This window comes from Notechis scutatus, chromosome 3 (genome assembly GCF_049901735.1).
Source record: "Notechis scutatus isolate UNSWTSFEM ecotype Mainland chromosome 3, rNotScu1.2, whole genome shotgun sequence".
NCBI classification, from domain to species: Eukaryota; Metazoa; Chordata; class Lepidosauria; order Squamata; family Elapidae; genus Notechis; species Notechis scutatus.
In genome coordinates, this window is record NC_142011.1 from 184,004,447 (window position 1) to 184,018,106 (window position 13,660).

The 13,660-nt window shown below is 41.7% G+C and overlaps 1 protein-coding gene and 1 non-coding gene across 4 annotated transcripts; both read right to left on the reverse strand.

Annotated features, from left to right (window-relative positions):
• Positions 1-631: 631 nt before the first annotated feature.
• CFAP418 (cilia and flagella associated protein 418) lies at positions 632-12,229 on the reverse strand. 3 transcript variants are annotated; one of them, XM_087962024.1, is made up of 6 exons: positions 12,093-12,229; positions 9,274-9,370; positions 9,060-9,127; positions 4,689-4,754; positions 3,518-3,613; positions 632-2,345 (listed from the first exon to the last, which is right to left on the reverse strand). In XM_087962024.1, the coding sequence occupies exons 1-6, from the start codon at positions 12,212-12,214 to the stop codon at positions 2,186-2,188; spliced, it is 609 nt and encodes a 202-aa protein (XP_087818150.1). In that variant the 5' UTR covers positions 12,215-12,229; the 3' UTR covers positions 632-2,185. The 3 variants fall into 3 exon arrangements, with proteins under 3 accessions (XP_087818150.1, XP_026546462.1, XP_087818151.1); XM_026690677.2 differs by having other exon boundaries at positions 11,953-12,199; XM_087962025.1 differs by lacking the exon at positions 4,689-4,754 and having other exon boundaries at positions 11,953-12,203.
• Positions 12,230-12,364: 135 nt separating this feature from the next.
• TRNAS-AGA (transfer RNA serine (anticodon AGA)) lies at positions 12,365-12,446 on the reverse strand. Its single transcript has one exon. It is a non-coding gene; the product is annotated as a tRNA-Ser (tRNA).
• Positions 12,447-13,660: the final 1,214 nt, after the last annotated feature.

Here is a 13,660-nt window from a genome sequence, read left to right on the forward strand (position 1 = left end):
ATAAACAGATTGACATGCATACCTAAACATTTTCAGTCTCTATCCAGGACACACCACCAAATTATCTGTGTCCAGGCTCTATGCTACAAAAAGATTTGTTCTGACTCACTTGACAAAGAAGCTCAACCGAGGGAATTAAACCAGGCATTTAGGAAACTGTTTTCCTAAGGAGATTAACAGATAAATCAAAACAAGCTACATCAATTCCCAAGGATGAACTATTAAAAGCCAAACAGAAACAGAACACCGCTGCTTGTTATTGACAGTCCACTGCTCAAGCCATTTAAACCCATTATTAATAAGTTACAATCCACATGGGACAATGACATTACACTTTCTCAGGGACCAGGTGATAGGCCCATACCTGCATACATACACCTTTCAATCTGGTGTAGATTCTTATAAGCAACAAAAACAACAGGATGATGCTAACATGGAAACCAGTCTCTGCCTCAAGCCCATATATTTACTTTGCCTCCAGATCTGCCCCATTAACACCATGAGAGGCCCTAACAAACACACACACAAGATTAGAGGCATGTATACAAGTAGTCCTCAACTTACAACCACGGGTTTAGTGACTGTGTGATATTATAATGTGGCACTTAAAAAAGTGACATATGGCCAGCTATTATATTATCTGTATTATTTTATTATTAACAATAGTGCAATTATATAGAACATTCTATAATCTAATACCGTATCATCAATAAACAAAAATGAATTAAGCAATTGATAAAAACAAAATAATTTTAATGGTAAATACCAAGGATATGCTTTAATTATTGTAGCATTACAGAAAAAAAAATATGACGGGGGCTGATTTCCATGGTGTAGTTTTAACTTCCGGTATTATTTGTATTGTGATTCTAAACATATTTTATTTGTATAATTTATATTACAATACCAAAATTATTCTTATTATAATTCTAAACATATTCGATATTATTTAAAAAGCTGAAATCAATGGTATCTCTTTATATTTAATGTGTTTCTGATAATGAACAATAGCTATTGTGTTAGCATGTTAGTTCAGTAAGTGTTCTAATGTTATAAATCTTTAAATTGCAATCCACTTCTAAATTTTCAGTGCCAGAGAAAAATGACAGAATGCATTATTGGATGATGTGACATATTATAAGTTGAAAAAATAATATTTAAACAAAAATTACATTTAGGACACATTAGATCAATACATCATGATGCAATTATTTTTTCAGAAGAGGAAAACAGATACAGTAAGTCAGGACAACCTTTGCATAATATTTTGATTTTTAGACTTGTTTAAAAACATTCAAATGTGATTAGCTTAAATGCTGTATAGCAATTTTAAAATGAAGCCATCCTCCATCTAATTTTATGCATACTTGTGCCTTTCACAAAGAAGAATAGCTGATTCAAAATATTATTTCAGAAAACCTTTTGGCTACTAATGATGCTCATTACGAGGTACACTTTGCAAGATTACCAGATAGTGAGATGAGCATAAATTTGTATAGCCCAATTCAATGCATGTTTACTTGGAAACAAATGCCAGTGGGGTTTACTTCCATGTGTGTATGCAACTGAAACAACTTTATGAATATGGTTTGTATCTAGCAATTATGCTTTTCAGAATTTTGAGCTACAGTGTCTTCTTGTCAGTTTACTAACCTATTGTATTTTAACTGCATAATTCAGCTCCTGATACAAGTTTTAGGATAATACTGCTGCAGGTTTGCATTAATTTGACTATAACAGCAGCTGGATAAAAGCAGAATAGTCAGAATCTCCTTTGAACTATATTGTGCCTGAATATTTTAAATCTCAGACACCATAACAGATTTTTTATATTAAACTAATGTTCTAGTCAAAGAATATTATTTTATTTCATGTCTTTTCTCTCTTTTCAGTTTTATTATTCTTTTGTTGATATTAATTGAAGGAGCTAACAAATCCAAAGACCTTTATCAATGTAACATTTAACTAAAACAATTTCCCTATGGTAGCTTGGTTCTATCAGCAATAGAAGTGAAGCCTCTGGGCAGGTGTAATCACATTAGTAGGTTTATGAGGCAAAGTGCTCACTTAATACTGGAACAGCAGCAAGATCTACACAGAACATTCTCGGTGCACCCTACATGATGCCAAGCAATGAACAGATGATTTTCATACAGATGTGGATACTGCAGGAAGCAAGCCAACATCAACCAATATGTTTGCTACAAACCCAACGGAGCTGTCGGTCCATAGTGAGATCTGTTAATTCATCTATAGATCTCCAAGTGCATTGGCAGGCATAGGCCCGTGATCCCTTCTTCATTAGCATCTTTGTTTTCAACTTGCTGAATTCAGGCATGTTATTCCTAAGAATTAAGAACAGTTTATTTCAACTGAGATTCTGCATGGTTTTAAAGCAGGGGTCTTCAAACCTGACAGCTTTAAGACTTGTGGACTTCAACTCCCAGGATTCCTCCTCCAGTCATGTTAACTCAGGAATTCTGGGAGTTGAAGTCCACAAGTCTTAAACCTGCCAAGTATGAAGACCCTTGTTCAGGGGTGGGATTCAACAGGTGTTAATAGCGGTTCAGTGACTATGTTTTGAGTTGAAAAGGCAAGAAACAAAGGACAGGTAAGAGCCCGGGCTGGTGGGCGGGCCAAATAGCAGCAAACACAGAAATGGTTCGGTGTCTGCTGCTGTTCAAAGCTACCAGTTCTATAGAGCCAGGCAGAACTGGTAGCATCCCACCCCTGCCCTTGTTTTAAAGTATCATTGTTTAGAATAAAAGAGCCACTGAGTAGAAGCACTTTCATTCACACAAAGTGTGTGAATCCCCAGTTTTGTCAACTTCTGACTTTGATCCTGTTTGATTCCAGTTGATTCTGGAATCACTGCTACTGTTCAGAAGTAGTATTGTTTATATGTGTGTTTATGTATCCAAAGAAGCTCAATGGGGAAGGACCTGCTCTTTCTTTGCAAAGCAGAAAGACCTCTAGGTGTTGCAGAACAGCAACTCACAACAACCCTTAGTGGTCTGGCCAGCAGTTTTATCACCTGGATAAAGACCAAAATTTCTCCCTTGTTCTTTCAATGGAAAACCATTGATATAAAATTAATATTTCATACCAGATATTCTGAAAGTGGGAAAATTCTTTATCAAGTCCTGCATATTAAAAAAAAAAGTAACCCATGCCATTATACATATATAATTCTGACATTATAGGAATAATTTTTCCATGTATTTATGGTTTAATCATTATCACATACACTCAAAAAAAATATCTTTCTTACTACTTGACTTGATGGAAATTAGTCTCTAGTACTGTAAATGTGTTTAGTATTGCAAATAGGCAAAACCAAACATTACATGATGTGAGAACCATAATAAAAAATGTTCATTTATCTTGCCCACAAGGGAGAAGGGAAAATGTCTGTGCTAAAATATGTTGTATCAAAAAATAATTTGGCATAACCTACCAATAAACTTTCAGTGGGAATACACGTAGAACCCTTGATAATATTGTCCATAATACTTACCTAAAAAAGAGGTAATCACATGATTTGTCCCATTGATAGTCATTATAATGCAAAACACGGAAGTCACATGCAGTGCAACGTAACTGATCACAAGTTCTATTGAAAGAAAGAAAAAACAAATGTCACTGGTTTATTTAAAAAGAATATGAGGCCTCCATTACAATACTTTGAAATGTTGAACAACTTTTCTTTTTTTCACTGATTAATCAATTTAGTAAAGACATTGGACAGGTTTAGACTGGAAGTAGCTTAGTCTTTTGGGGACAAGTACAACCTCTTCCTGCGAGGCATTTATATAACTATTGAGGTCAATTGGCTCTCCAGTAGTATTGATTTAGGGACTCCAAAATATATACTCTTTCTAAAGGAGGATGATCCCATTTAAAATATTTAAACTTCCAATTCCAAAACTCAGGAACCATCCATAAACAAAGTCATCATCTTGTCAGGATTCAGTCTCTGTTTAAAGACGCACATTGACCACACACAGTATCTGTAAATATTGGTTCAGGATGTGCACAGTAAGAGTTATCCACATATTGGTGATATTCAGCTTGAAAACCAACAACACCTCCAGAGAGACACCATCACTCTATATTTTCTGGAAAATCAAACAAAATATATTACTTTCCCACGTTCTGTTGGGAGATCATACAGGAATCTATCCCAAAACCAGGTCCTGAATAGACACAGCAAAGCCTGAGGATAATTCGTCTCTGCCACCGAGACCTCCATTGCAAACACCATTGTCTGGCCATTTGTGACTGTACGGTAGTTGGTAAAAGCCTTTAGCCTTTATCACAAGATGGTCTGGCCATTGACACTACAATAAGTAAAATTTCTCTGATATCCAGGCCGTATGTCCTCAAGTTGAGGCAAAAGCTAAATTGAGGGCGTTTTCCACTAAACACGGTATATATATGGGAATAAAACTGTGTCAGATCCATAATCATCACAATGGCCACAAAATTCTAAAAAAGCCCTGCTAAAACAGCATTTGGGAACCAGTTCTGGAGTTTTCCAGTGTTGCAATGCTAACCTCTCAAAGTTGATCCAGCCCCTAGATTACATAAGATGGTTAATGTGCAAACTCAATAGAAATAGCACCTGGATTACTTCATGTTGTAAGGTAAAACTAACATGTTTGGCAGTATTAAAAAAGACATCATACCTCTGTGAAATATTTGTTCCAATACCATATGGTGCGGTGCTTCCACCAAGGTATACTGGGCAACATCTACCAGAATTAAAATTAGGAGCCTTTAAAAACTACAGACACATTATAAACACTTTATTTATTTATTATCGTAGTAAATAGAGAAAACTTTTCAACAGCTTGGAAGAATGATAAAGCATGGCAAATCAGAATAAGTTTATGTTTATTTATGAAAAGCATAATTAATCACCACATAATATTATAGAAGATTAAATTATGAAATTAAACTAGTTATAAAATATCAAGCACAGCTGAAATAATAAATGATGAGAGCACTTAGAAAACTTTCAGAAATGCAGAGCTGGATCCAGATTAGGTTGGTTAATAATGTGTTGTGATTTTTGCTGGTTCATGTTTGAAACTATTGCCTGGAAAAACCTAATAGATCCCCTTTTACTGCCTTCAGTTCATGTCCAAAACTCATATTTCCTATAGAATCTGACCAACCTTACGAATGAACAGACTTTAAACTTATAGGAACTTCTGGGAATGTTCTAGAACATACATTTATCAGAATAAGATACAATTATTATTTACAATTAAGCTCAAATATTTTGAAAATTAGAATTGAACTAAATTGATAATACTCTTCCAGACAAAATCCTTTTGTTATTCCCTTTTCACTGTATACATTTAACTGTATCATTAAAACAAAAAACAAATTTACAGATCCATTTAGATCACCCAAAAATCTACCAATAGTTCTTGATTTATTGTCATCTAATTCCCCAGCTGACACCTGAAAGAAAAGGCATGTCTGATGTCAGATTCCTTATGCCCACTGAATCCTGTTTTCCTTAAATGTTTATGATGCTCTTAATTTTAAAAATATGAATAGGAGGCTGGGATGCTATAAACCAATATGGTACCCTCAGCTTATATTTTCACAATGACTCTAGGTCCCACATAAAAAAGAGGCATCCTTAGAAAGTAAAAAGATGAGTGGCTACAGTCTAATCCTTTGCCTTCTGCTATATGGACATTGTAAGGATAGATGCAGCCACAACTGCAACTATTTTGTGAAAGTATCTTTAAGAGTTTCAAAATTTCAAATGACCCTGTGTTTTCCGGTCTACTGTAACTGAAGCTTCATAATTATCTGAGAATACCGTATATACTCGAGTATAAGCCGAGTTTTTCAGCCCATTTTTTGTGCTGAAAAAACCCCCGGCTTATACTCGAGTCAGATTCCCTCTGAAAAAAAATGGTGTGGAGCTCCGGAGCTGGGCAGGCGCTTCCCTGCTTCCTTTGCAACTTTTAAGCATGGGGGTAATCAGAAGCAGAAAAGTTCTGGCATGAGGATATATTTTTTTCTTTTTTAACTGTTTTTAGGGGGGAAAGACCCACCGTCATGTGAGAATGCTCAGACACGAAATCTATCCGCCCGAAAATAAGTGTGTGTGTGTGTGTGTGTGTGTGTGGATTTTAACAGAGGGAAGATGTAGGGAGAAGGCAAAAGCGACAGAAGATCCTTCAGGGGAAACTGAGGGGAGACTCACCCTTGGTCCAGATGAGCCCCCTTCCCCGCCCTAAGGAAGCAGAGGCAGCCAGCAAGGGCAGGCAAGCCCCACTTCACGGATTCCATCCGTCCTCGCTCCCACCCACCCACCCAAAGCCACGAAGTCCCCAATCGCGCAGCCCAGAATCGCCCTCCCTCAGGGGGCAGCAAGGACGCCCGGTTTTTCCCGAGACAAGAAGCTCCGCCGTGCAATGAAAGCGCCTGGCTCTAGGCTCGCGGACTCAGAAAACAACGCGAGCCGAGGTGGCTTCTGGCCCGCCGGCTTCTCCAACATCCGGCGCGCCCTGTTCTATGTGCCGGGCCCGGCAAGTCCGAGCAGCCAGTGCGTGGAGCAGGGCGGCGCCGAGATCGTTGGCTGCCTCTTTCGCAGCACGGGAGGCCTCCCCCGGCTGGCCAGCTGCTTCCTCCTTCTCTGCCTGTTTGTTCTGTGTGGCCGAGGAGGAGGAGACCGGCCGCTGGTTGGGGAGGCTTTCTGCGCCAGGAGGCGCTGGCTGCTCCGAGCTGCAGCGGCGCCGGATGGTCCGGACAGCCATTGGAGCCGCAGGGCGCGCCACGGCGGCAACAGGCAGTTCCGCCCGGCTCCGCTCAGGTGTCCAGCTGGGGCTGTCGGGAGTTGCTGCCGCCGGTGCCCAGTCCCGCTGTTGCTCGGGAAGGAAAAGGCAAAAAGGAACCTGCCGCTGCGCTGCCGCGCTCTTCCTTTTTGCCTTTCCCTTCCCGAGGCGACGCGGGACTGGGGCCGCACCGCGCGGCAGCAACTCGACAGCCCCAGCCGGACACCTGAACGGAGCCCGGGCGGAACTGCCTGTTGCCGCCGTGGGCGCCGCTGCGGCGCCTGCTGCCCAAGTAAAGAACATGGCGGCGCCGACCATCGGAGAAGCGGAGCAAAGCCAGAGACCAGCAGCCGCCTCCGGTGCAGAAAGCCTCCCCAACCAGCCGGCCGGTCTCCTCCTCCTCGGCCACACAGAACAAACAGGCAGAGAAGGAGGACAGACATGATATTCTTCCGATTAAAATCGAATTCCAATTTTTTGGGAATCTCCCCCTTCCCCCCTTTCTTCTCCTCCTTCCTCCCCTTGGAGGCCCGAGTCAGGAGTTGCTACGCTGGCGCGGCTCTGCGTGGCTCCAGTCCTGCGTTGCCTCGGGAAGGAAAGGCAAAAAGGAAGAGCCGCGCGGCGCTTTGCAACGGCAGCAGCGGCTCCTGGTTTTGCCTTTCCTTCCCGAGGCAACGCGGAGGGAGCCGCCCAGCCGCGCCAGCGGTAGCAACTCTTGACAGCCCCAGCCGGATACCTGAGCGGAGCCCGGGCGGGCGGGCGGTGCGAGCGGAGCCCGGGCGGGCGGGCGGTACGAGCGGAGGCCGCTGGGCGGCAGGAAAAGGGAGCTGGGCAGCGATTTCTTGGCGCGCGGTGGGGGTCTCTTTGGCCGGCCCCGATTTTTTTTTCAGAGGGGAATATCATGCCTGGGAGGAGAGCAGCTGGCCAGCCGGGAGGCCTCCGTGCTGCGAAAGAGGCAGCCAACGATCTCCGGCGCCGCCCTGCTCCACGCGCTGGCTGCTCGGACTTGCCGGGCCTGGCACATAGAACAGGGCGGCACCGGATGTTGGAGAAGCCGAGCAGAGCCAAGCCACCTCAGCTCACATTGTTTTCTAAGCCTGCGAGCCTAGAGCCAGGGCGCTTTCATTGCACGGCGGAGCTTCTTGTCTCGGGAAAAACCGGGCCCTTGCTGCCCCCTGAGGAGAGGGCGATTCTGGGCTGCGCGATTGGGGACTTCGTGGCTTTGGGTGGGTGGGTGGGAACGAGGACGGACGGAGTCCGTGAAGTGGGGCTTGCCTGCCCTTGCTCTTCCTTAGGGGCGGGAAGGGGGCTCATCTGGACCAAGGGTGAGTCTCCCCTCAGTTTCCCCTGAAGGATCTTCCGTCGCTTTGCCTTCTCCCTACATCTCCGCTCAGGTGTCCGGCTGGGGCTGTCGGGAGTTGCTGTTGCCGGTGCGGCTCGGTCCCGCGTTGCCTTGGGAAGGGTGGGGCAAAACCAGGAGCCGCTGAGCCTGAGCCTCCGGTGCCGCTGCTGCCGTTGCACGCTGCCGCGGCTCTTCCTTTTTGCCTTTCCTTCCCGAGGCGACGGGACTGGGGCCGCGCTGGCGGTAGCAACTCCTGACTCAGGGGGCCTCCGAGGGAGGGGAAGAGAGTGACTCCTGCCTCCCGCTGTCATCATCATCTTCTTCTTTGGGTTAATGAATCAATTAAACCTTTCATGATAGTGAGATCGCTTTCCCAAATTAATTATTTTTATTTTTGAAATTTACCAGTAGCTGCTGCATTTCCCACCCTCGGCTTATACTCGAGTCAATAAGTTTTCCCAGTTTTTTGTGGTAAATTTAGGTGCCTCGGCTTATATTCGGGTCGACTTATACTCGAGTATATACGGTAATTCCACTGAACTGAGCCGAAATTACTGTTATAGCCAGGTATATTTTATAGTGGAAAGTCCACCACTCATAATAGAATTTATTTCCACATATAAGATTATTATCAGTCCAAGATGGAGTGACTGCAACTTAGATTATATATAGCTGAAATAACCACATTTCCCCTGCTTTCATTTCCTTCCACATATTCTGTTGATTTGCATATTCAGTTTTGAATGCTTATGTGCACAATTGTTGCAAAAAAGATGCAACAATAATGGATGGAATCTAAGTGTAACAAATTCTGGATCCAACCCAACATCTTTTTCTTGACTGAGTGCCAATGCAATGAAATCTAAGTTAGTCATTTACTAAACATTATTTATTTAATTGTAAATCTTACTTACTTCTTACCATGGGTTTGAATGGAGGTGTTATTTTCAGATGCTGAGCTGAATAATCTAGGAGTTTGTTTCTAGCAAAAACAAAGAGAACAAAGACCAGTTAACCAGTTGCATAATTATAGGGAACAGGTGAAGGGTAAAGAAAAAAATACAACACCAGAGCCCTTGCTGATACTGATTAACCAATGTGTCTTTCTTTTCTCAGAGATTTACTTACTGTGAAATTTCTGATATAAGTACTTTCATCTATATCCTTAATTATTTCATCAATGTCCTCTTCTTCACTGGTTCCTTTTGTCAATATTTTGGTAAATCTAAAGAAGAAAATGGAAGAGAAGCATCATTTGGTGAAAAAAAATGTAGTCATACCAAGTGCCCTCCTCAGAAAACCCCTCCACACTCCCCTCACAATAACTTTATTTAACAAAAAAGGCTGCAAGCTTTGAGATTTTCCAGAAGTCCTCGATAGTTTAGGTAGGATAAAAAGCAGAGAAATGTGGAAAAGGAAAATGTGTATTTTAGACTCATACTATACACTGTATGAATCTAAAATACAGTATATTCAGTAAAATAAAGTATACTCATACAGTATACACCCATATGTAATACACAGATTGCTACAGGGACAACTACATCAAAAGTAAAACCCATGGATTTCAGAAGGAAAAAAAATGATGGACTGAAGATAGCTCTAAGAAAAAAGAGCCAATAACCATGGCAGAATGAAGAGCTGATGGGTAGATAGGCTTTTTGAACAAAGAGAAGATCATGAACACACACACACACACTCCTCTCCAGAAAGCTATTCTTTGATAAGAGACTGCAGAAGAGCCTTCTGTGGAAGTTTTAGAGTTCTGAAGATGAGGGAATAGCCATCTTGTTTATACTGCGGTTGGTGCCTTTGAAATTCACATACTTCATACTTTTATTATCCCTTTGGGAAACTGCTTCTTAACTACTTTTTGGTGATTAGAAACTTTTGCATTGGCAGATTTTATGGCACTGGGTGAATCCTTAGAGAAAGAAGTTTTAAATACCAGACTGACTTAATTTTTCTTTTTCAGAATAAACAGCAAAAGGGCAATTAAAAGTTTGATTTTAGAAAGTTACAAATGGGGTAGGGTCCAAATAATTTGAAATAAGATTTTGGAATTAATTATAAAAAAGTCTCTCCCATGGGAAAATTCTTTTGTTTGTTTTTAAAAAACAACATGCTTAAAAGAAACACAACATACTTGAAAGGATTAAAGATAATAATTGAAGAACACATACTGTACATTCAACTTTCAATTACAGAATAAAGTGAAGTATTTTAACACTGGATCTACTGGATAATTTTGAAAAATGGACAGACATTTAAGTGTCAACTGAGATATCTGCTTCTATAGAGAGACTGTTAGAAGATGCTCTGGAAGAGAAACAAGTTTTAATCTGACAAGAATGACTTGAATTGTTTGAAGCAGGCAGGAAAGGGAGAAAGATGTTGTTTCTGAATGTTATTAGCATGGAAAAGGACCAAAAAGGCAGCAATGATTGCAAGAAAGAATTACTGGCAGTAGGGGGAAAATCCACAAAGGCAAAAGGGGAAAATCACAGAATTATGCATGTCCCATTTTGGGTTTTCCGGTTGAGCACTGCCATATACTAGGCTGCAGCATCATTCCTAATCAGTAAATAGAATAGCTGTTGATGGTCTTTTACAAAACTAAAAAACTTGCAACCATTAAATCGTAAGAAATTCTCCTTGGATTCAAAGGGACTTACTCCTATGTGTGCTTATAAGTGAAACCCAAAGGTGTTTTTTTCAAGAGGCAACTGGACGTTCTGGTTTTTCTTTGAAGACGTTTCACTTCTCATCCAAGAAGCTTCTTCAACTCTGATTGGATGAAACACCCAGACACAAACTGAGCAAGGTGGTATATGCTGTGAGCCATGTACAGATCTGTACATTGGGGAAAACAAAACCACCATTTCATAAATGCACGGCACAACATAGGAGAACAAACCCATCAGGACAAGATTCACCAGCCCATCCGCATTTAAAAGACAAAGGCCACTCTTTTGAAGACAACTAAGTCCATACTTAGACAGATAGGATTGCTGGTTTGAAAGAGGGGTCAAAGAGGGGTCTATGTCAGAACTGAACAGCCCTCTCTCAACAGAGGAGGAGGGATATGACCTCTGTCTCCAGTCTACAACACAGTCCTTTCAATGGTTCCAAGAAGGCTCCACACCCATTTGCATCACTCAGGTCACCCAGAGGACACAGATAAACCTCCAGGTGCTTCAATGACCCTCAAAAAAGAATGCAAACGACCAGAAAGAGGATAAATCCTTCCATTCTCCACCATCCAGTCAGAATCAAAGCAGCTTCTTGGATGAGAAGAGAAACATTTTTAAAAAAAAACACCAGAAAGTCCAGTTGCTTCTTGAAAAAGCACCTTTGGGATAACCATAACCTGAATGACTGAGAATCTCCATAGGTACTTAGTGAAATTTACAAGGTTTAGAACAGGGGTCTTCAAACTTGACAGCTTTAAGACTTGTGGACTTCAACTCCCAGAATTCCTCCTCCAGTCATGTTAGCTCAGGAATTCTGGGAGTTGAAGTCCACAAGTCTTAAAGCTGTCAAGTTTGAAGATCCTTGGTTTATATATATATGCATTAAACAGGGAAGTCCTTCTTCCATTGCCTGGGCCTCCGATGTGTCGGAGCTGATTGGGAATCATAGGTCAACCCACTTGGAGGGTGCCCGGTTGGGGACGGCGTCGCTGGGGCACCGGAAGTGTGATTCCAGTCCCCTTGCAACCTTGTCTTTTCTCTTAGCCTCAGTCACCGAGGAGGTGGGGACTCGGGAGAGAGAGGGTGGGAAGGCTGGAGCATGCGCGCTGCTCACCTGGCCCTCTCCCCCGCCGCGGCTGCCTCTGCTTCCGCCTCTTCTTCCTTCTCGAGAATGCGGTCCCTTTTCCGACTCTGGCTGGCCCGGAGCCGCTCCGAGCAGTCCCGCCTCGAGAGACGACAAAACTTGTTCTCTACCTCGTCCAACAACGTATCCAGATCGTCCGCCATCTTAAGCTGGTCTCCGCGAGTCGCGCGCTGGCGCGCTGTTCCCGTTGCCACGGTAACGAATGGTAGGCGGGGAGGAAAGCCGCGCGCATGCTGGCCACGCCCACCACTCTCCCCCTCCTTTCTGGTCTTTTCTAAAACCTAATTAATAAAGCGAAGCTTAAAGACAAACCGAATGATTTTCATTCTATGTCGAAAATGCGTCTGAACTGTTTTTTTTCTTGTCAAAATAAATGTTTCACCGTAGTCGGCAGGATTCGAACCTGCGCGGGGAGACCCCAATGGATTTCTAGTCCATCGCCTTAACCACTCGGCCACGACTACAGAACGTAAAAGAGTTTTTTCCCGGCACAACTGAGTTCGTCCTGTGTTGTGGTTCCATTGTAATGACGTCATATTTAACAGGCCCCGGGACAGCGGGTGCGAATGTTTTCTAGCAGTCGCGGAAAGGAAGAACGTTTAGTTTTTCATAAATAGCAATTATAAAATACTGCTAACATCTTACCGTTTACTTGATGTGGTTGTTTCCAACTGTTGGCGCTGTGAGACTCTGATACTTTTACTTGCTTTCGTTTCCGCGGCGTTTGATTTTAAAAGAAGGCGAAGCCCCTTGGCAGATTGCATATTTGCAATTTCTTTCATTTTATTCACCTTGTTTAGGGAGAGAAGCGCAGCTCACTAACCAAGTCATCTTAAACCTCTTTGTGCTTAGTGGGGCATTTTCAAAAAGTGCTTAAATTAATCCCTGCCAGTTTAATATCATTCAAGGTCTATCTACGCCTCTGCTATGGGACGTTTATGCAGAATTTGTACTAAGGGATCTAGTACAACTAGTAAATGAATGCCTTTAAAGGCAATATTTAATCACGCTTTGCAGTCATGATTTTAGTAGGTGTGATTTTATTTTTCTCTTTGGTCGTCTCACCTTTTTTTTTTTTTTTTTGCGAGTTCCAAGAGATTGTCAAATTTCATATAACCTCTTTTTATTTAATTGGATACAGATTTGAGTTGCAGGCAAGACTGCCACTCACCGGCCAGAATTATTTTCATGCTTTTAATATTATTTAATCATGTGAGTTTTAACTGATTTAGTCCATCAGATATAAATTGCGGGAGATTAACAACATCAGGAAGATCTGTATTTTTCTCTTAATAGTATGTATGTAATTTAATGTAAATGCTATTACTGTATTTATTTTCTTTGGCCTCTTTCATCTTAATGTTGCCAAGAAGGGAAAAGGAAATGCAGGCTCAAAAAGAAAACACATCCATGTTATTTGGTAGCACATAAGAGGGTTTTTTTTTTCTAACAGTGCTTGGCAACGGAATATTGAATAAATGATTTCAGCTGAGCATTATAACTTTCATTATTCTGAATGGTCAACTAGCAATATCAAAAGCAATACTATAAAATTTCATTTTCTGTCAAGTGACAAGGTTCCAAATTTAGAATTGTAGTTTGCTTAGCCAATAAATTGTGATGAATATGTTTTAACTTAGAATATTTCATATAATATTTAGCAATAATTTAAGTCTCT